We start from the raw sequence: 24,143 nt of genomic DNA, 5'->3' as shown, positions 1-24,143 counted from the left end.
ATTTATCCAAGACTGCTGATGAAACTGGATATTTTTCAGAGTACTGTGCTGCAACTTCTCATAATGTGGCCGATAATAGGAATGGACTGCTAGAGAGCCAAATGGTAATCATGTAAACCAGTAAGATATGACATCACTTGTGATCTTGTAGTTTCTCTCAATGTCTGATTCCACGATACCACAGGAATCGTGTTATTGCTAGTGGCTTTACGTCGCACCAACACAGATGGGTCTTATGGTGATGATGGGATAGGAAAGGGCTAGGAGTTGGAAGGAAGCAGCCGTGGCCTTAATTAAGGTACAGCCCCAGCATTTGCCTGGTGTGGAAACCACGGAAAACCATCTTCAGGGCTGCCGACAGTGGGATTCGAACCCACTATCTCCCAGATGCAAGCTCACAACTGCACACTCCCAACCGCATGGCCAACTCGCCCAGTGAAGAATTGTGTTAATTTCCTGTCATCTTCATTAACAATCAATTGCAGAAATGCCTGGCTGCCGACACAAACAATTGCCTTTTGATACGTCCGAAATCGTACTTATAAAGTGGCAAAAATCTTAGGTAGTAAGTTCGGACCCATCATTTAATGATGGGGAATCTCTATCGTGAAAAGATGAGTCAAAAACAAATCTGTATTTCATGCTGCCCTTCTTTTCCTTCTTTACTGCGTGATCAGGTAAGTAAAATAAGTCTTTGCTAGTGTCATCATCAGGAACCAACCCAACTTGCTCCTTTAGGATGTAATTCATCTGTAATTCATGTATGTACATAGATTCATCATACGATAAATAAATAAATAAAATAAATAAAATCTGTTGATGGTACATGACTCTGAATTCTTCAGATGTTTTCAGTCTTCTCTCTAGTGTAAAGAAACGTCTTTCTTTTGTGGATATATTACACTGGTCTACACTCAAAATCTATCCGAGTTAAAAATAGGTAATACCTATTCATTTCGATGTGACATAAACAAATATAGAAATGGGCCTAAAAGAATCAAGTGGTGGCACTACAAGGAGAAGGAGGCTGACATTGTTACAAAAATTACAGTGCCACCAATCACAATGATGTTTAAAATATTTATTTGGCTCCCATTTTCTTGCTAAATAGGAATCAATTTTATAATACAGGGAAATTTTGCAATGTTCGTATTTTTTTACAAATGAAGGTTGGCAACACTGGGTATGCCATATGTTGTTTTGTTTTTGGACAACTCATTTTGTTTATATAAATGTCCATTGCTGTGCTCATAGAACCTATGTGTTCTTAATTCTCAGTAATTTTCTGTGTTTGAAGTTTAATTTCGACAGGTAAGTAAGAAATTAAGTGCAAAACTTTTATTTAAATTCTTGTGTGAAAAATATGTATTCATAATCTAAATTTTCTTACCAACTTTATTTTGTTTATACATACATTATCATTATGGACTATTATGCCTTTCAGCGTTCAGACTGCACGCCTCGGTGGATTTACTAAACGACGCCACAATCCTCGATTTGCAACTAGTGTTGTGGCCTCATTTAGTTCTATACCTCTTATCTTTAAATCGTTAGAAACTGAGTCTAACCATCGTCGTCTTGGTCTACCTCTACTTCTCTTACCATCCATAGCAGAGTCCATTATTCTCCTAGGTAACCTATCCTCCTCCATTTGCCTCACGACCCCACCACCAAAGCTGGTTTATGCGTACAGCTTCATCCATCGAGTTCACTCCTAAATTAGCCTTTATCGCCTCATTCCAAGTACCCTCCTGCCATTGTTCCCACCTGTTTGTACCAGCAAGCATTCTCGCTACTTTCACGTCTGTCACTTCCAACTCATGAATAAGATATCCTGAGTCCACCCAGCTTTCGCTCCCGTAAATCAAGGTTGGTCTGAAAACAGACGGATGTAAAGATAGTTTCGTCTGGGAGCTGACTTCCTTCTTACAGAATACTGTTGATCGCAACTGCGAGCTCACTGCATTAGCTTTACGACACCTTGATTCAATCTCACTTACTATATTACCATCCTGGGAGAACACACAACCTAAATACTTGAAATTATCTACCTGTTCTAGCTTTGTTTCACCAAGATGACATTCAATTCTGTTGAATTTCTTACCTACTGTGATCAATTTGGTCTTCGAGATGCTAATTTTCATACCATACTCATTGGACCTATTTTCAAGTTCCAAGATATTAGACCGCAGGCTTTCGGCACAATCTGCCATTAAGACCAAGTTGTCAGCATAGGCCAGACTGCTTACTATATTTCCACCCTGAATCCCTCCCTGCCATTTTATACCTTTCAGCAGATGATCCATGTAAACTACGAACAGCAAAGGTGAAAGATTGCAGCCTTGTCTAACCCCTGTAAGTACCCTGAACCAAGAACTCATTCTACCATCAAGTCTCACTGAAGCCCAATTGTCAACATAAATGCCTTTGATTGATTTTAATAATCTATCTTTAATTCCATAGTCCCCAAGTATGGCGAACATCTTTTCCCTCGGTACCCTGTCATATGCTTTCTCTAGATCTACGAAACATAAACACAACTGCCTATTCCTCTCGTAGCATTTTTCAATTACCTGGCGCATACTGAAAATCTGATCCTGACAACCTCTCTGTGGTCTGAAACCACACTGGTTTTCATCCAATTTCCTCTCAACGACTGATCGCATCCTCCCTTCCAAGATGCCAGTGAATACTTTGCCTGGTATACTAATCAATGAGATACCTCGATAGTTGTTGCAATCCTTCCTGTTCCCTTGCTTATAGGTAGGTGCAATTACTGCCTTTGTCCAATCTGAAGGTACCTTACCTGCACTCCATGCTAATCTTACTACTCCATGAAGCCATTTCACCCCTGCCTTCCCACTATACTTCACCATTTCAGGTCGAATTTCATGTATTTTACATTGAGAAGATGTTCAAAATATTCCCTCTACCTCTCCAGTGATTCCCTGGGATCTATTATGAGTTCACCTTTATGACAATGAAGTTTATTTACCATCCTTTTCACTTCCTCACGTGTAATTCCACCAACATCATTTTCCTCCTCCCCATGAGCTTGGCTGTTCGCAACGCCACCAGGATGATTTCCTTTTACATTGAGAAGATGTTTAAAATATTCCCTCCACGTCTCCAGTGATTCCCTGGGATCTATTATGAATTCACCTGAATTACTCAAAACACTGTTCATTTCCTTTTTCCCTCCCTTCCTAAGATTATTTATTACTGTCCAGAAAGGTTTCCCTGCTGCCTGACCTAGCCTTTCCAGGTTATTACCAAAATCTTCCCACGACTTCTTTTTGGATTCAACAACTATTTGTTTCGCTCTGTTTCTTTCATCCACGTAAAAATCCCTGTCTGCCTCGGCCCTTGTTTGGAGCCATTTCTGATAAGCCTTCTTTATACGTTTACAAGCTGCTCTCACTTCATCATTCCACCAAGATGTTCACCTTTTCCCATCTTTACACACAGTTGTTCCAAGGCATTCCCTTACTGTTTCTACTACAGCATCCCTGTATGCCACCCATTCACTTTCTATATCCTGAACCTGCTTACTGTCTACTGTTCGAAACTTCTCACTAATCATATCCATGTACTTCTGTCTAATTTCCTCGTCCTGGAGATTTTCTACCCTTATTCGTTTGCAGACAGATTTCACTTTCTCTACCCTAAGCCTAGAGATACTTAGTTCACTACAGATCAGATAGTGGTCTGTATCATCGAAAAATCCCTGGAAAACTCATACATTACTAACAGATTACCTGAATTCAAAGTCGGTTTAGATATAGTTTATTATGGATCTTGTACCCCTAGCCTCCCATGTGTAGCGGTGAATACCCTTATGCTTGAAGAATGTATTTGTAACTGCTAAACCCATACCAGCACAGAAGTCCAGCAAACGCTTCCCATTCCCATTAGCTTCCATATCTTCCCCACATTTACCAATCACCCTTTCATATCCTTCAGTTCTATTCCCAACTCTCGCAGTGAAATCGCCCATTAGCACTATTCTATCCTTGCTATTGACCTTGACCATGATGTCACTCAATGCTTCATAAAACTTGTCAACTTCATCCTCATCTGCACCCTCACATTGTGAATACACAGAGACAATTCTAGTCCTAATTCCTCCAACTGACAAATCTACCCACCTCATTCGCTCATTTACGTGCCTAACAGAAACTATGTTGCGTGCAATGGTATTCCTGATAAAGAGCCCAACCCCAGACTCTGCCCTTCCCTTTCTAACACCCGTCAAGTACACTTTATAATCTCCTATCTCTTCTTCGTTATCTCCCCTTACCAGAATATCACTTACTCCCAGCACATCCAGATGCATCCTCTTTGCTGACTCAGCCAGTTGTACTTTCTTCCACAAGCCCCATTAATATTGATAGCTCCGCATCAAATTCCATTTTGTTCGCCAAGTTGTTCCCAAAGAGTCCCTCGCCTGTCAAATGGGAGTGGGACTCCGTTACTCCCATAGGTCCGAGGCTTGCTTAAAATGTTCTGAGCTTGGTAAATTTATGAAGCAGGATGCTACCCTATTTGCACATAGTCCAAGTGAGGATCTCTCTAACGGGTTATGGACCACCGGTGAATTGAATAGTCCTAGCCGCCTGACCACAAGGAGGGCCATGACTCAGAATATGTCCGAGATGCCCACTCCCATTCCATAGTAACTGGTATCCCGACTCTCAGGACCACTTACTAGGCCACTCAGCCGTTGCCCATGGTTCACGAACTAGGACGTGACTACAGTAACCCACACCATGAACCATTTTGTTTATATTTCAGGTTAATTCTACTTCAATTGCCACGTACATGCATTAACAGTGTGAATAACTTTTGCTATGTGTGCAGTGAAGCGACTTTTGCTTCCCAGAAACGTGCATTGACTCCATTAATTTATTTTTTTTTGCTTTACGTCGCACCGGCACAGATAGGTCTTACGGCGACGATGGGACAGGGAAAGCGTTGGAGTGGGAAGGAAGCGGCCATGGCCTTAATTAAAGTACAGCCCCAGCATTTGCCTGGTGTGAACATGGGAATCCACGGAAAACCATCTTCAGGGTTGCCGACAGTGGGGTTCGAACCTACTATCTCCCAAATACTGGATACTGGCCGCACTTAAGCGACTGCAGCTATCGAGCTCGGTGACTCCATGAATAAAGACAGCATATTACCATTACTTTGACTGTAAAATGGATGAGGATAAACCTTAGGCACCAAATATTTGCTGTATTTCATGTGCAGAACCTCCATTGTTGGTTAAAGAAAACATGAAGTGAATGCCATTTGCAGTTCCCATGACATGGCGAGAACCTACAAATCATGTCAGTGGTTGTTAGTTCTGTATGGTGATTCCTCTTAAACATGGAATGTCAAGAAAGAAAAAAACGGACCATCACATATCCAACTTCAACATTGGCCGGTACCACATGGAGAAGGTCTGCCTGTTCCTATCCCTCCGGAACATTATGTCCTAGATCCTGGTGAAGACATAGAGGGAGAATATGAACAACAGCCTGAGTCTTTACAGCAAGACCCAGATTATAGACCAAAATCGATCTCGCCCAATAGGCCACATAAAATTAATCAAGAACAACTTAATGATTTAATTCGTGATCTGGAGTTACCAAAAAGCAAGGTCAAACTTGCCTGCAGGCTTCAGCAGTGGAATCTCCTGGAGAAAAATGTGAAAGAATGTGTGTATAGACACCGAGAAAGAGATTTAATGCCATTCTTTTAAATGGAAAACAACACTGTTACCTGTAATGACGTAAATGGTCTGATGTCATCTTTGAGACTGGAGTATAATCCCAAACACTGGAGACTTTTCATTGACTCTTCTAAGTTAAGCTTGATAGCTGTTTTGCTACATAATGGAAAAGCCTACCATCTGTTCCTACAGGTCACGCTGTACATATCAAGGAGAGCTATGAAAATGTAAAATTGGTTTTTAAGAAAATAAATTATGAAGTCTATCAATGGTGGATATGTGGCAATCTGAAGGTTATTACTATCATAATCTGAATGCAGTTTAGGATATACAAAGCATTGCTGCTTCCTTTGCGAGTGGCATAGTAAGTCAGGAAAGTACACTACGTACAAAGAAATTGGACTGAAAGGAAAATGATGGAACCTGGGAAAAACTCATGTAGTTTTCCGTGATAAAATTTTATTGCCACATTTACATATAAAGCTCGGACTTATGAAGAATTAAGTGAAAGCGATGAATAGAAAAGGAAAAAGTTTCAAGTATTTAAAGACAAAATTTCCACATTTCAGTGAAGCAAAGATGAAAGAGGGAATCTTCATTGGACCACAAATTCGAGAGCTGTTGACGGATGGAACATTTAAAATTATAAATTAGCTGTTAATGAACTTCTGAGGACATACCAAGAGCTAGGTTGTAATATATCACTTAAAATACACTTTTTGGACTCGCATCTCAACTTCTTTCCAAGCAATTGTGGCACTGTGAATGACGAGCACAGGGAGCGCTTCCATCAAAACATTTCAGCAATGGAAAGAAGGTATCAAGGCAAGTGGAACTCATCTATGCTTGCAGACTATTGCTGAAATGTCATGAGAAGATACCCCAAATGAAGATTACAAATAAAAACCAAAATAACAGAAACGCTCAGAGTGAATACATACTGTACATGTATAGCCTACGAGTATATAAATACATATCTTTGAACAAAGAGCAAACCAAAATTTTCTGGTGTCCCAGTCTTGTTCTTCGAACTCAAATTTGTTGCAATTTACTACTTTTATTCATGATAGAGACAAATTTTTTTTTTTTTTTTTTTTTTTTTGAGTGTACACCAGGAAAATGCCGGGATGGTACCTAACTTAAGGACGTGGCCACTTTCTTTCCTCTTCTTTGCCTGTCCCTTCCAATCTTCCCATGCCTTCACAAGGCCTCTGTTCAGCATAGGTGAGGCAGTCTGGGCGAGGTACTAGTTCTCCTCCCCAGTTGTATCCCCGACCCAAAGTCTCGCTCTCCAGGACACTACCCTTGTGACGGTAGAAACCATAGAAATCCACTTTGAGGATGGCTGAGGTGGGAATCGAACCCACCTCTACTTAGTTGACCTCCCAAGTCTGAGTGGACCCAGCTCCAGCCCTCGTGCCACTTCCCAAATTTCGTGACAGATCCGGGAACCGAACCCGGGCCTCCGTGGGTGGCGGCTAATCACGCTAACTACTACACCAGAGAAGCGGACTACAAATGAAATGTAATTTTTTTTAATTGTTAGTAACTTTCACCAGCGCTATGTGTAGGCTCTAGTGAACTGTATTACGCTTCCGTTAAGCCTTCGCGAAAATAGGTTGAAGATCGAATGTGGTGCAGCTAGGACGATGTCACGGAGGCTAGTCATACAAGATGACACGGCTTGGACGATGTCACAGCGTGTTTTACAAGGCAGCAAAGACTATCTTTCCAAGACCAGGACAGTGAAAAGACTGTTGGTCTGGATTGGTGAGGTCCGATTAGTAACCGTTGTGCTGGGGGGGGGCAAGCAAAAAGAGTCTGGGGTGGGTAAGATCTAGCACCTTGCTAAATTGTGACAAACAGTAAGGTTATGGGCGATTGCCACGACAATTTCAAATCACGCGGTTTTCTAATTTTCAACGAGAGTGGCAGCCTTGTGGGCACACGATGCAGGATCTATTGCAGGCAACAAAAAATAGTCTTCATGACAGCTGACCAAAACCGGCTATGATTTATAGTGCCTCCATTTTAATCCTTCTTTATAAGTATGAATACTGCTTGGGGCAGCTTGGCGAGTCCCTGGCAGGCATATAGGAAGGATCTCTCCTCTACGCTACTCAGGTATCGTTTCACGTAATTTTAATTATTTTTTCACCCGGTGAACTTGATAGGAAACTGCTAGATTATAACTGAACATTATTGAAGAAATATTTCCATGTAAATTACGAATTCTCTTGTTCCTATTTTAAAGTTTTGTACTTCTAGAAACATTACCTCTTTTTTTATGAAACAAATGCATATACTAAGCATTATTGCCAATTAGCCCAGCTGTAGAAATTGAAGATATAGGAACACTGTAATTTAAGTCAATTTTATTATTTTTCAGACCAAATGTGAAAAGATACCATATAGATCAACAATGAAATACTGCGATGCATTTGACACGAGTAAAGAAAGCGTTGTCATCGAGTCCACTGTGAACAGTGACCAGCAATTTTCTATAGACCTGTGCACTGCAATGGTGGGAGCTAATATTCCCCTGCATAAACTGGAGTATCTTCAAACTTCAACATGCTGCCAGAAACAATCTCCGAGTTGGAGAAGAGTGGCTTTCCCCTGCTGGAGACATTTAGGATTGTGGAAGAAGTCAGAAGTTTTGACTGAACCTCTGGGAAGGTAGCCGCTGTCAGCACAAAGTTCCGTAAGAGTCCTGCAGCAGATTCCATGATGGAAAACGACGGTAAAAGTAGCCAGGGTGCTACAAAATGAGGTAGATGAAGCAGTTGAACTAAAACCAGATGAAGTGGCTTCATTGAAGTTTTGTCCAATCACTTCCTGTGTTGAGAGATCTTTCTCTCAGTACAAAACATTCTGCCCGACAGGAGAACAAGATTGTTACCGCAAAACATTGAAAAGTTGCTTATTGTAAATTACTTTTATAGTAATTGAGTGTGTTATTAAATTATAAGTATTTTTTATGCCTATTTCGTTGCCTATTTTACACGTTAGTGTCTCTATACATGCCTATTTGGCTAATTTAGGAGCCTACATGCCTGTCTATTTTGACTGTTTTTGGTGCCTATAATTCTCATCTCTATTTATCAGCACATGGGATGCAATACGTCCTTAAAATGTCACTTTTTACATTCGCATTTGGACGTTCTCTCCCCAAAACTGGTCGTGGTTAGTGATGAATGCGGCGAGAGATTTCAACAGGATATTTCTATTATGAAGAAACGATATGCAGGAAAATCAGTACAGAACAACTTAGCAGACAACTGTTGGAACCCCAAGGAACAGGTTTCTGGTGGCAGTTACAAACGGCGAAATTCAACAAATAAATTTTTAAAAAATGAGTAAAAGTGTGGTTTTTCCCCTTATTTTGCATGAAATTTCTTCAACCGAACAGTCAAAATCGGTCCTATATATTTCACAGTTATTTTCTCAATATTTAAATCTTATTTCATGAGCAAACAAACTTTTTTATTTGGTAGTGGCTTTACGTCGCACCAACACAGATAGGTCTTATGGCAACGATGGGATAGGAAAGGCCTAGGAGTTGGAAGGAAGCAGCCATGGCCTTAATTAAGGTACAGGTACGGAAGCTATTGATAGATTATCAGTGTGTGACGATATCTGTCACAAAGAAATATTTTCCTTCAGTTTCTCTTTCACAAATGAGAAGTTAAGATTTGCCTGGTGTGAAAATGGGAAACTACAGAAAACCATCTTCGGGGCTGCCAACAGTGGGATTCGAACCCACTATCTCCCGGATGCAAACAGCAAATAAAAATAATTTCAAATATTTTTATGTACTATTTACAAAGAAAGGAATTAAAATTGTATTACAAAAACAAAAATTTGGAAATACAGGGAAAACAGTAGGTGATAATAACATGTCTACTTTCAGATTTGGATTCAGAGGGATCAAATTACAAATAATCATCTATTTTCGTGCAAAGGGAAAAAGTTTTAATTTGTTCATCACAGTTATTAGAGGCAACGGTTCCATTAATTACATTAATTTGTACATTAGGGCAGTTTCTAATGCGTATTCTGCACTTTTGGAGAAAAATATGACGTTTAGAGATCATAAATAAAAAAGAGCCACTTTCCACTCGTAAGTGCTAGGCACTCAATTTGATTGCATTGACTAGCAATAATACCTTTTAAGTTTTACGACACTGGGACAGAAGCTATTGATGGATTATCAGTGTGTGACAATATCTGTCACAAAGAAATATTTTCCTTCAGTTTCTCTTTCACATCTGAGAAGTTCAGATGCCTCTTGGCACAGGAGTTGTTGCAAGAGCAGTGGCATTGGTGGATGATGGACGCAGCATTCATTATGCGGCTAATGCCATCAGTGCATCATATGGAAGCGTCCAGCGTGTTCTAAGATGATTTCGTGAACACGGTACCTACCACAGATGACCTGAAACAGTCCATCGGAGGTTTACATCTGCTAGAGACGATATGTTCTCGTCATCCAAGACTTGAGCGAATGCCAAACTACCGTCTTCCAAGCCAGAAATTGACTCGAGGCAGTAAGAAATGTCACTGTGACTGCGAGGAGTGTCAGACAAAGACTCCGAGAAGCCAATCTGACCTCAAGAAGACCTGCAACTGGCCCACAGCTTCTCCCCACCAGCACGGAGCAGCTCAATTACAGTATCCATAGGGCAACAATGGAACTGGACTTTGGAGCAGTGGACAATGGTACTGTTCACGAATGAGTCAGATTATGTCTCCGGTCAGCTAATGGTAGAGAGTGAGTGTGGAGAAGGCTAGTGGAGCGATATTCACCTTGCAATATCTCCGAGAGGTCACCAGTTGGGGGTGGCTCCATCTTGGTATGGGTCAGTAGCCTATCAGCTTTGAGGCCCCGGACAGAGCATGTAATCTCCCATGATGCCTTAGTTGGTAAAAATTTCATGCTGATGCATGATAATGCACGTCCCCATGCCGCTCGCTACCTGGCGGAATATCTGTGACATCGGGAGAAGAAACCTCAACTGACCAGTTCGCAGTCCAGACCTCAACGGGATATGCTTGGCCATGTCCAGAGTCGCAACTTCTGCACCCTCAACGAAATGCGGGCAATACTACTGGAAGAGAGGGCACTCATTCCCAAGGAAACAATCCAGGACCTAGCTAGCATGCTGCAAAGGATGGAGGCCATAATTATCGCCAGAGGCGATAACAATTTACAATTTGATTCACGTCGCACCGACACAGGTTTTATGGAGACGATGGGAGAGGAAAGGCCTAGGAGTGGGAAGGAATCGACCGTGGCCTTAATTAAGGTACAGCCCCACATTTGCCTGGTGTGAAAATGGGAAACCACGGAAAACCATCTTCAGGGCTGCCGACAGTGGGGCTCGAAGCAACTATCTCCCAGATAGAGGCGATAACGACCAATACTAAGGCAAGATAAGTGTAGAGTTAATCAAGAAAATTTTCAGTAGTATGTTCATAAGTTTGCTCAGTGGAATGCAGTGTTAATTTAATATAATGACTTTTTCATAAATTAGGCCAGACGTCATCACGTAGTTGCTCTAGGGAGCGGGTATTACTTGCTCTGCTCTGGACGGTTGTCTGTCACGTGACAAGAGAGCAGCAGTCAGGTGGATTGCATACCGTGGCCGTACTGTACTTCCCACTCGGAAATGTTACCATTATGAACAACTGTTATAATAATAATGATGATAATGATAGAGTGAAAACAGTGGTGAAAGAAAGAAACCAAATAAAGAAGGCACTGGACAAGGAGAAACAAAAACAGGGACAAGAACGAAATGAACAAGAAATACAAAGACTTCAAGGAGTATACAGGAACAAGAAACTTGCTGTAAAGAACATTGTAAGGGAAAAAAAAGAGAAGAAATGGAATGAGTTTGCAGACAAACTGGAAGAGGACAGTAGAGGAAATATGAAATTGCTATACAGAGTAGTGAAAAACAAGCGAAGGGATCAAGAGACCATAAAAGCAATAGAACGTGATGATGGAACTCTCGCACAAGAAGAGGGAGAAATTAAACAAGAACTCAAGATCTATTTCAAAAAGCTGCTGAATGGAGATACAGAAAACATAACAACGGATAGAGGAGAGCCAAGTCGAGGAACCACAACTGAACCACCAATTACATGGCTTGAGGTTTAAAATGCGCTCAAGAGCATGAAGAAAGGAAAGGCAGTGGGCGTAGATGAACTAAGTGCAGATATGCTGAAAGCAGCGGGAGTTCCAGGAATCCAATGGCTCTATAGACTGCTCAACAAGATATGGGAGGAAAATACTATTCCTGAGGACTGGAAGATGGGCATCATTGTACCTTTGTTCAAAACAGGAAGCCGACGAAAATGTACTAATTACCGTGGTATCACACTACTGTCTCATGTCCTGAAAATATTGGAAAAAATAAGAGAGACCAGAATCAGAGATATTGTTGAACCAATTTTGGAAGAAGAGCAGTATGGTTTCAGACCAGGAAGGTCAACTACAGATCTTATATTTGCAATTAGGATGCTAATGGAAAAATACTGGGAGAAGAACAAGCCTTTATTCCTAATATTTTTGGACATTGAGAAAGCATACGATAGTGTACCAAGGGAAAGAATTTGGCAATGCATGAAAGAACTTCAAGTGCGAGACAGCCTCATAGACAAAGTGCAAATGTTGTATAGTGGGAACAGAAGCTGTATTCAAGTAGGATGTGGTTTGTCGGACTGGTTTGAAACAAAGAGAGGAGTGCAGCAGGGCAGCTCACTGTCACCACTTCTATTTATTATTGTAATGGATGTAGTAATGAAATCTATTAAAAGGAAAGAACATGGAGATATCAAAGCCTTCACATTTGCAGATGATGTTGCGATCTGGAATGACTCAGAAGATGAATTGGGAGAGAGAATACAAAGCTGGAATGAGGAGTTTAAGAAATATGGTTTAAACATCAGCAAGACCAAGACGGTGGTGATGAAAGTGTATGGGGAAGGAGCAGAACCAATAGTCATGTTAAATGAAGCTCAACTGGACAGCGTTCCAGTTTTCAAATACTTGGGTAGCGTTATATCAAATGACAACCTAGCAAAACATGAGGTGAACAATCGAATCAATAAGGCAACACAATTCTACCACCAGGTAAGACACCTGCTGTGGGATGAGCAAATACCCATGAAAACAAAAATGACATTGGACAAGTCCTATTATACACCAATTCTTACATACAGTCTCGAAACCACAACACTGACCAATAGAAATAATTCCAAACTTCAGGCAGCTGAAATGAAATTCCTACGCACTATGATCCAGAAAACCAGGAAAGACAAGATTAGGAATGAGAAAATTAGAGAAGAAGTAGGAATAGACAATTCTCTCCTAAATAAGATTCAGATATCAAGACTGAAGTGGTTTGGTCACATGAAGAGGATGCCAGTAAACAGAACTGCAAGGAAGGAATTTGACAGAAAGGTAGAAGGAAGGCGACCCGTGGGAAGGCCACAAAGGAAATGGATAGATTTAGTTAAGAGCGATGTAATGCTGAGAGGTACATACAAGGACAGGATGAGATGGAGGAGGCTCATATACCACACCCGGGAAACTAGAGATGGTTTAGGAGGATGATGATGATGATGATGGAGCATGTATCATACGAGACGAACAGGACACAGATTACAGAGTATAACAGGACAACAAAATTATTCATTGACAAATGAATAGACAGCAGTGTGCAATATGTCCTGAATAAATACATTTTCACGATTAACTGAAGCTTTAGGACACGTACATTTACTGAAAGAAAATACAATTTTTTGTGATTTGTATACATTCTTTGCACTCTCATTAACATACATTTCAATATTTGAATGGCATTTATGACTATGACAACAAATTAAACACGCAAACTAAAACATATCACTGGTGTACTCCTCCTTCACGGGACCTTTAGGCTCATTTAGACAGAATTGTATCAATGTTTGGCACTATCATTTGCGTACTGGCAAGTCGAAAAAGCACATTTCAAGTGTTGATCAGTGAGCCGACTTCTATGTCTAGATTTACAAATCTGCATTAATGAAAACATCTTTTCACATAAATAAGTTGATGCGAACATACTTAAAATATGCACATTAAATTTGTGCAATCTAGGAAATCTCTCCCATGGAAAACACATAAAATTCAGTCAAACTGTTTGTGTTTGCAATCTTACCTTTCATTTGAGTATCGCACTGTAAGTCAATCAACTCTAGCTGTAGTTCTGGTCTAACTGTTCGCACACCCACTGAAAAGGGTGTAGCGGATACCTGCAGATCATTTTCTAATGCCTGAATATCGTGAAACCTACTCTCAAATTTGTCATATAGTGACATTAAAACCTATTTATATTCTTCTAATAATAATAATAATGTTATTTGTTTTACGTCCCACTAACTAGGCCCTACTCTTTTACAGTTTTCGGAGACGCCTATATTCTTCTAATGTTTTACCGGAATAGTTTGGAGCTAGACACAACTCTGCAGTCAAAGTATAAAAATGAGTTGTCTTTATTCACGGACTGACTTTCCCACAGTAGTACTTTTCGCTTAAAAGCTTTAACACGATCAAAGAGGTGAATAATGATAAGATCTCTACCTTGTAGGGAGGAATTAAGATCATTAAGGTGGCTGGTGAGATCTATAGTACTAGATATGCCACATCTCCTATCTATTTTCCACTGTTCAGTTCTCCTAGTGGTTCACTGTGCATTTCCATAAAGAGAGCTACTTCTTTCCTCAGAGCACAGAAGCGATGTAAAACTTTTCCCCTACTTAACCACTGCACATTCGTACAATACGAAATGTCACCTCACATGAGTTCATGCGTATCGTGTCGGAACCTAACCAGTCAAGTAAGATGTACTATACCTTTGTGCCACTGACCTTCAGTACGCATTATGTCATGGACTTCCCCTACTTCCTCGTGAAGCTGCTCTCGTTCCTTGAAAGCAGGGAGCAAACTGGATCCAAAGGCATTTTGCTCTCGATTGACGATGCCTAAATTAGGCTACAGCATCAGAGAACTTTTTGGATAAACTTTAAAGAAACTTTGATAATCAGTATGAAGAAAGCAGAGCACTGGTTCTTCATTTTATAATATGTTGTAGGAATTAAGAAAAAGAAGGGCTTAAGATAAAGAGAAAAGCAAAGTCATTTCCGTACAGGCCATGAAGGCCCTTGGAGAGGTGGAAGGTAAAGGCTTCCACTATCCATAACCTTTAAAGGTTTGGTCAAATGCTCCACCTTTACAATACTAAAAAAATTATTTAAATAATTAAATAATAAAACTTTTAGTATTGTAAAGGTGGAACATTTGACCATACCTTTAAAGTATACGTACAACAATACAGGCTTTATAATGAAATTCATTTTATGCAACTATCCATAACCTCTGTACACTCCATGGGGTAGAGTGGTTAGCTCTACACCTGGCTGCCTTTGCCCCCCAGGAATTAACCTGGTACTCATTTTTGGTGCAGGCTGAGTGAACCTCAGGGCCATGTGCATTTCCGGAAGTGGAAATTTTGTTTCTTAAATTTTTCGACTTCCAGACGGGGAATCGAACCCATGTCCTTCCGGGTGAACCGAGCACACCTTTACTGCCACGGCCAGGCACCCTGTGTTTAAGATAAATACATACAGTTTTTGGTCTTAAAATAAAGTGATCCATTTTTGTCTGCCAGTGTATATCCCAGTAATGTACTGATATATGCTTCAGGAACTTGGGTAATGATGGGAGGAGAGAAAAGCAGGATTCATGCCAGCAAGATTAATTTTTTGAGAAAGAAGAACAGAAGTGGCAAAAATGGCAGGATAGGATAGAGGAATGAAGGCTAAGATAGTATGGATACATGAAGAGAATAGAGAAGAAGAGGAAGATTATGAAATGGAAGTGAAAGGCAGGAGACCATGAGAAGGATGAAGGGGCAGATGGCTGAAAGGATTAGAAGAATGGGTGAAGAATATAGGGGAGGACTGGACCAAAATGAGAACAGAGAGATGCTGAGAAGAGAGAAGACAATGGAGAGGCTTACGTTTTGAACAGATGTAGCCAGAAGCTATGCAAGATTACAATGATGATGATGGTAATAAATGAACTACTGCACAAGTTGGCTGTGTGATTAGGGGTGCACAGCTGTGATTTTGCATTCAGGAGATAGTGGGTTCGAACCCCACTGTCGGCAGCCCTGACGATGGTTCTCCGTTGTTGCCCATTTTCACACCAAGCAAAAATTGAGGCTGTACCTTAATTAAGGCCACAGCCACTTCCCTCCCATTCCTACACTTTTCTTACCCCACCATCACCATAAGACCTACACTAAAGATTTTTAGGACTAGCAAATGAGAGTAATCTTGTTAATTTAAGTAAATGGGCATAAAAAGTATTATCATATAACTTAGGACGTAAAATAGTACATAGCAGAACTTAAAAATATATGCCCGGATTATTCCTCAAAAAAATTGAAAAATATGTTAAAAATAAGACTAACAATCTCATACTAAATTTCTCAATATAAAGCAAACTATCAAGAAAGTTAAGTGAGAAAAACAGACAGTCCCACCAGGTCTCAATCACCACTGCTGCATTTAGGGCTGTCACCCCCAGGTGGCAGATTCCCTAGCAGTGTTTACAAAGTCTTTTCTTAAATTATTTCAAAGACATTTGAAATTTATCGAACATTTCCCTTGAGAAACGATTTCAATCGCTAATTCCTCTTCCTATAAAGAAACATTTGTCCTAATAATAATTTTGTGTGGCTATTTCTAGCAGAGTGCAGCCCTTGTAAGGCAGATCATCCGATGAGGGTGGGCAGCATCTGCCATGTGCAGGTAACTGCGTGTTATTGTGGGGATAGTGTTATGTGTGGTGTGCGAGTTGCAGGGATGCTGGGGACAGCACAAACGCACAGCCCCCATGCCAATGGAATTAACCAATGAAAGTTAAAATCTCCAACCCGGCCGCGAATCAAACCTGGGACCCTCTGAACCAAAGGCCAGTACGCTGACCATTCAGTCAACGAGTTGAACATTTGCCCTAATTTGCCCTCTTAAATTCCAACTTCATAGTATGTTCTTTCTATTTAAAAAAAACTCCAGTGAAGCTTATTCGTCTATTAATGCCACTCGACGACATCTCCCCCTCTGACGGCTCAGAACATTTCACTTAGCCGAGCAGCTTTTCTCCTTAGTCCTAAGACTTCCCAGCCCAAAGTGTGCAAAGTTTTCAGAACACTACTCTTACCGGAAAAAAATCGTGCTCATTTCCTACGGATCTTTACCGGTTCTTGGATCAAGTAATCCTGGTGAGGGTCACATATACTGAAACCATACTCTGTTACGTGAACAAATCGTATCCACGAAATTTCACTGTAATTTTTGTCCCAAATGGAAGGTAATACCATTAATTGTTTTTTCTCAAATAAGTTTAATCTGCAGTAAATTACAAAATAGTACAAAATATTTTACTTGTATGTGTTTTGTTTGTCTAACACTTTCATTTGTGATGTCTTTGCTCACTGAAGTTATTTGAATTAATCAGGTGTCGTTTTCTTCATGCTGTTCATTCGTTTTGTGCCCTAACATATGAATAGTAACACAGTAAGGTTTCCACCTATTCAGTACTAATATGTTACTGAATAGGTGGAAACCTTACTGTGTTACTATTCATATGTTATTCTCAGTTCAGTACGGACCAACAAAATGAAATTCATAACCCTTGTGCCCTAACTCATTCATTAAGTGATTATATTTACTGGTCCAGGGATCATGCTCATTTCCTTTCAACAAAAAAGTAATATATTTATTGGTCCAGGGATCATGCTATTTTGCTGTTTGACCTGCCCGCGCTAGTCATATGGACAAAGATAATAAGAATTCACAGACATAACACTCCCATTCATCGGTGCTTGTCCTGGACCTCAAGAAAGAAACAAAAGACGGCACGAGCAGCAGAATGCAACATAAGGGAATCCTGTCTACAGCCCGTAAGTACGTATAGATATTTCCCTAGATATTTATCTAGTATCGGCGGTATTTCTTAATTTACTGCAGATTTCACACTTTCTTTGGAGTAAAAGCAATTCTCTTTCATTTGGCACAAAAATTACAGTGAAATTTCGTGGATACAATTTGTTCACGCAACCCCATACTCTAATTGGTGTTTTACCGGTGACTTAAATGCTCTCTCCTTCACATCTTACTATAATCTCTAAGTAACCTCATAACCATATAAAAAGATCTGTAACCTTTACTTACAATCCCATTAATGTGATTAAGTTACCCCAATGCGGAACACTTGGGCACATTTAAATCTGATACGACCTTTCCTCTTGGAACTTACAAGATGTTGCCCAAAACACCAAAGGAATGATATTCCAGACTACAAAACTAAGCTGTTCAATTCAAAATTATACATTTATGGCACAATTCCTAATGCAGGACTTACATCTACTTTTATACAAATTCTGAAAGTGAATGCTGAAAAGTGAATACAGAAATATTAGTTTTAGGAGTCATGCGCATGGAATATTTTACGTATGGTATATCCCTCAAATAACCAAAATTAGTTTGGTACCAGTACCTCAGAAACCCTTAGTACCGGTAAATCAAGTGTCCTGATACAAAGCTGTGTCTAAATATCAACCAGAACAATTTTGCCACCTTCATCAATTAAGAAAAGGTCAAGTCTTAAACTAAACACCCGGTTAAATTAATGTGTATATTTTGAGAACTACATCAGTTTGTACGTAGAAAAAAAAATAGAAGACTGGATGTAGAATCTGAAAAGATGGATTTGGGCCCTTATTAATAACAACAGTTAACCTAGTGTCAGAGGGCATACTGCCATGAGGATTGCCTAATATGAAGAACACAACTACTGTAATTCCCTTTCAAATCTAAGAAGAATGGAAATTGTTTTATAATAAGTGAATAAATTATTCCACTTTAAAGGTTACTATATTTCTGGTAACATCTTCAATTAAAGAGGTCAAAAAATATACAACAGAAGGTAAAGTAGGCCTATAGGTGCTTATTATCCGGTACGTTATTTGAGCTATTAATGTACAAGATCTACTGTGATATTTAACTTATGTTCTTCAACCATGTATTGTTTATCAAATTTTTAAGAAAACGAAATCAATCAATCACTACCGATCGGTCTTTAGGGCACTGCCCAGGTGACAGATACCCTGTCTGTTGTTTTCCTAGCCCTTTCTTAAATGATTTCAAATAAATTGGAAATTTATTGAACATCTTCCTTGGTAAGTTATTCCAATCCCTAACTCCTACTTTTAAAGACACCACTCAAACTTACGTGCCTGCTAATGTCATTCCACGCATCTCTCCACTGACAGCTCGGAATATATCACTTATTGGAATTATAACAATAAGTTAATTCATTGATTTCACCACCTAATCAATACAATAAGTCTTGTCTTAGTTGATTTACTTTGGCATGTTAACTAAAATGGTATGTTTCGCCTTGAATTTAGGCATCATCAGCCATTATCTTAACCTTAAAATAGAATTAGGCACCTGATTTACATATAGGCTACATGAAATAAAACAAATCGAAACGGAAGTGTGACAGCTGAATCATTAGACGATGGTGAAGGTAATTTGTTACGTTATTAACTGAACGTTATTGTCTTACAACAGTACTACAGGTAGTAAGAAGCCGACAGTTTTGACTAGAATGTCAATCAACCCACATTCTTAACAACATTGTAGCATTGCATCAAATTGAGATGGTCCATAAAGGTCCTATTTAAACATCGTTCTTCAACCTTCAACTTCGTATTTTTTTATTAAACTGAACCACATCACCACATGCCATTGATTTTAGACTCTTATCTCTTGTAAACAAATAATTGCTGGTCACTTGATCATCTTTCATTATTATTTTATTCTACATTATTTATTAAATACGATTTTTATCGTCATTTTCATTGGAACCGCTGGTCGGCCAACATAATTTTTTAGCAATCCTATCACTCGTTCATAACAGACTGTTGCTTTGTTCATTTTAATTATAATAGAAGCCTTCTGATGTCAATATTACTACTACTTTCACCAATTGTATATTTCCTCACTCACTGTAATATCTTTAAAACCAACTTCATTACAAGTCTTTTACCATATGTTAAGTTCAAGTCTCTCCAAAGTTTTTAAAAAATTTGTTTTATTTCATGTATATGTAAATCAGGTGCCTGATTCTATTTTAAGGTTAAGATAATGGCTGATGATGCCTAAATTCAAGGCGAAACATGTACCATTTTAGTTAACATGCCAACGTAAATCAACTAAGATAAGACTTATTGTATTGATTAGGTGGTGAAATCAATAAATTAACTTATTGTTATTAATTCCAATCAAATATCATCAATACGGATCAAGAATGATATTTATCACATGTAATATATCACTTAGTCGAACAGCTCTCCTCCTTTCTCCCAAGTCTTCGCCGGTCCAAACTTTGCAAAAAAATTTCAAAGCTGTTCTTTTGTCGGAAATCACCCAGAACAAATAGAACTGCTTTTCTTTGGATTTTTTCCAGTTCTTGAATCAAGTAATCCTGGTGAGGTCCCATACAGTGGGTCTTACCAGAGACTTACATCCCCCTCTCCTTTACATCCTTATTACAACCCCTAAACACCTCATAACCATGTGCAAAGAGCTGTATCTACCCTTTATTTACAATCCCATTTATGTTATTACCCCAACGAAGATCTTTCCTTATATTAACACCTGGGTAGGTACTTACAGTGATACCCATAAGGAACTTTCACCCCATCAATGCAGTAATTAAAACTGATACTGATGAGGCTGAATGAAATTTCTTGTATTTAAGTGACAGAGGGCATACTGCCATGATGATTGCCAAATAAGAAGTACACAACTAATTCCCTTTCAAAACTAAGAAGACTGGAAACTGTTTCATAATAAGTGGATAATCTTATTAACTCCAGTACACCTACTTTCTAGTTGAAGTAGGAACATCCAAAACTAAAACAGTATTAAAGTTATGCGGTTCACATTGCTCAGCATTTCCCATAACCAGAACATAGTCCTTTAACATTCATTACATCCACACTGGTAAGTTTTTTTTTCAAAACCTGGCTTAACATTGCATATTGTTTTAACATTTTACACTATCACAACCTGGCTCTTCTTATATGAAAAAACACAAGGTATAGTTTATGAGTTTTGGAATATTATGATACTTCATATTGCCCACTGTAACAACACACGTCTGTTATTTAAATAACATCAAAAGCAAGGCTTAGTCTCTGATATTTGCGTAACTGCTGCTTGCATTTTTTTTTTAATGGTAAAAACATTTTTGAAATAAGAGCAAACTGTAATGGAGTTTAAAAATAAGTAGCTCATAAAATGTTAATTACCTGTAGTGTTCCTGTTGTGAGTCCGAAGTTTTGGGCCACAATAGCATGACAGCAACGGGGCTTTCAGTCGGACCAAGTCGTCTCTCTTTACACTCTTGTCCCACGGCATCCCCAACCACCTCAGCCAGCTCATAATTCTCACATGAATTATCAGATAAAGTTAATCGTTCCAAAATACACGACACAATCTCCTCAGATGTAGTTTGTTTACTGGCTTCAACAGACAATGCCTCATAGTGCTGAGAAAGAGCCCCCACAAATACGTGCACAATATGACGATTATTTTCTGTACTTCCAGACATTATTGGATAAAAAGTCTTTCTATATTTGTTTCTTACATAGTGAACATTGGAGTGAGCACACAGCTAGATTTGAGGTCTTGTTTTTGTACATTATTCTATAAATATGAAACTCTTTAATTAATTTCGATTACATGTCGCTTAAACTATTTGCGAATGATTAAGGGAATATAACTTTTTTCGTCTTCGTTCTCTTCAATACAATTTAAACTTCCAACTTCAGTCAACATGACAGTTGGCAAGTATACAATATCACTACCCCTCCAAGCATTCGACTGAACGAGAATCTTATCGTTCACACTTTAAGGATATAGATATCCATACTTCACTTGAATAAAGCAACAAGAGCAGGGTGAATCGCAAATGTCAGATTTGGGTCACATGTCACGATACTGATGAATACGTCGATGCTCTCGCACAACAGGTGTGTATACTTTTGTCACCTACTTTTCCGAAATTCAATGACAACAGTATGACTAAACATCGACATGTATGACTACGGTCATTTTCCTCAGAATCAGTCATTTGTATAAGCAAGTTTATCACAGAACACAACTATGCGACACTGCTAACACCCAATAGTTTTGATAGTTTACACAGCCGCACACAGGAATAACATTTGATGTTCATTTCAAGTCCTGCGGCGTTATTCCGGACAAAAATTGGTTCTTCTCTTCTGAATATCAGAAAATAGTCTCTTCCCGTTGAAAACAGTCATTTATAAACCTAATTTCATCTTTAATGTCATCGGAGCAAACACCACCCACCATTACTGAATTAACAGTTACCATAATGCAATGCAATTGAGATTCTTGACGCATGCGCATAGTCTTGGAAAGGTTGCATATGACGCTATCTATATACTGAATCAAAAACCTGTTCAATAAGTTACTTATTTAAAACTTTCTTCAGGTTATCCCAATTATTTCAATTACTCACTACTGATCTACATTTAGGGCAGTCGCCCAGGTGGCAGATTCCCTATCAGATGTTTTCCTAGCCTTTTCTCAAATGATTGCAAAGAAATTGGAAATTTATTGAACATCTCCCTTGGTTATTCCATTCCCTAACTCCCCTTCCTATAAACGAATATTTGCCCCAATTTGTCCTTTTGAAATCCAACTTAATCTTCATATTGTGATCTTTCCTCTTTTAAAAAACCACTCAATATTATTCATCTACTGATGTCATTCCACGCCATCTCTCCACTGACAGCTCGGAACATTCCACTTAGTCCAGCAGCTCGTCTCCTTTCTCCCAAGTCTTCCCAGCCCAAACTTTGCAACATTTTGTAACGTTAGTCTTTTGTCGGAAATCACCCAGCACAAATCAAGCTGGTTTTCTTTGGATTTTTTCCAGTTCTTGAATCAAGTAACCCTGGTGAGAGTTCCATACACTGGAACCATACTCTAGATGGGGTCTTACCAGAGACTTATATACCCTCTCATTTACACCTTTACTACAACCCCTAGATAATCTCATAACCATGTGCAGGGATCTGCACCCTTTATTTACAATCATATTTAGGAGATTAGGCCAACCCCAAAGAAGATCTTTCCTTATATTAAGACCTAGGTACTTACGATGACCCCCAAAAGGAACATTCACCCCACCAACGCAGTACCTAATTAAACTCAGAGGACTTTTCCTATTTGTGAAGTTCACAACCTGACTTTTAACCCCGTTTTATCACTGTACATCACACAACATTATCGAGGTTATTTTGCAGTTGCTCACAATCTTGTAATGAATTTATTACTCTGAACAGAATAGCATCATCTGCAAAAATCCTTATCTCTGACTCCACATCTTTACACATATCATTGATATATATAAGAAAATGTAAAGGTCCAAAAATACTGCGACGTGATATCATGGATCCTGTCATCGGATTTACATCAGCTAGCGAACGCGTCTCTGTGTTAGCTCTAAGATGTGGCAACAAGGGATACTCTATTGTAAATGCACATGCTCCAGTTAATGATGACAATAAGAAGAACCCTGAAAAGGTCCAAAATTTCTGGCAGATGCTAGAAGACGTGATCGGTAACACCCCGGTCACCATGTCAAAATAATCGTAGGTGACTTCAACGCTCAACTGGGAGAAGAACGACAGTACCAAGATATACTGGGGCTTTACACAGCACATAGACGAACAAACACCAACGGCAAGCGCTTAATTGAACTGTGCAGATTATATCAGTTGAAGATCATGTCCACAGTTTTCCCCAGAAAGGCAAAATACCAGACCACCTGGCAATCACCGAACGCAGCTATAGGATCATTTCAAATCGATCATGTTGCAATCAGTGTAAAATGCAGGAAAGAGATCATGAATGCCAGAGTTCGTAAAGGTTGGAATGTTGATTCTGACCATTTCTTCACACAAATAAAGACCAGATTACTGCCCAAACGAAGGATACCTTCTACCGCAGTTCCACCAAGGATTGATCCCCAATTCCTGTCGGAGAATAAAGAACGTTTTGCAACTGACATCTTGCAAAAAGATATGAAAGACTGGAACCAACTAAAGTCCACCATATGCGAAACGACCAGTAACCTCGGACAACCTCGAAGGAAGAGACGACATAGATGGTTGAATACTGAATGCGATCTTGCAGTTGATGAGCGCGCCGCAGTGTGGACGAAGTGGTACTCGACTAAACGAAAGGAAAACTGGGAAAA

At 39.4% G+C, this 24,143-nt stretch overlaps 1 protein-coding gene across 2 annotated transcripts in view; it reads right to left on the bottom strand.

Moving 5' to 3' along the window:
- The window catches only part of LOC136858446 (unconventional myosin-IXa), an 842,620-nt gene extending 820,400 nt beyond the window's left edge, over positions 1-22,220 (bottom strand). For both annotated transcript variants that reach the window (XM_067137995.2, XM_067137996.2), the window contains exon 1: positions 21,160-22,220. In XM_067137995.2, the coding sequence (XP_066994096.2) occupies positions 21,160-21,461 (302 nt within the window). In that variant the 5' untranslated portion in view covers positions 21,462-22,220. The remainder of the gene's footprint in view (positions 1-21,159) is intronic.
- Positions 22,221-24,143: the final 1,923 nt, after the last annotated feature.

Source organism: Anabrus simplex, chromosome 1 (genome assembly GCF_040414725.1).
Source record: "Anabrus simplex isolate iqAnaSimp1 chromosome 1, ASM4041472v1, whole genome shotgun sequence".
Taxonomy (NCBI): Eukaryota; Metazoa; Arthropoda; class Insecta; order Orthoptera; family Tettigoniidae; genus Anabrus; species Anabrus simplex.
The sequence above is the reverse complement of the archived record's forward strand: the minus strand, read 5'-3'. Positions and strand labels throughout refer to the sequence as shown.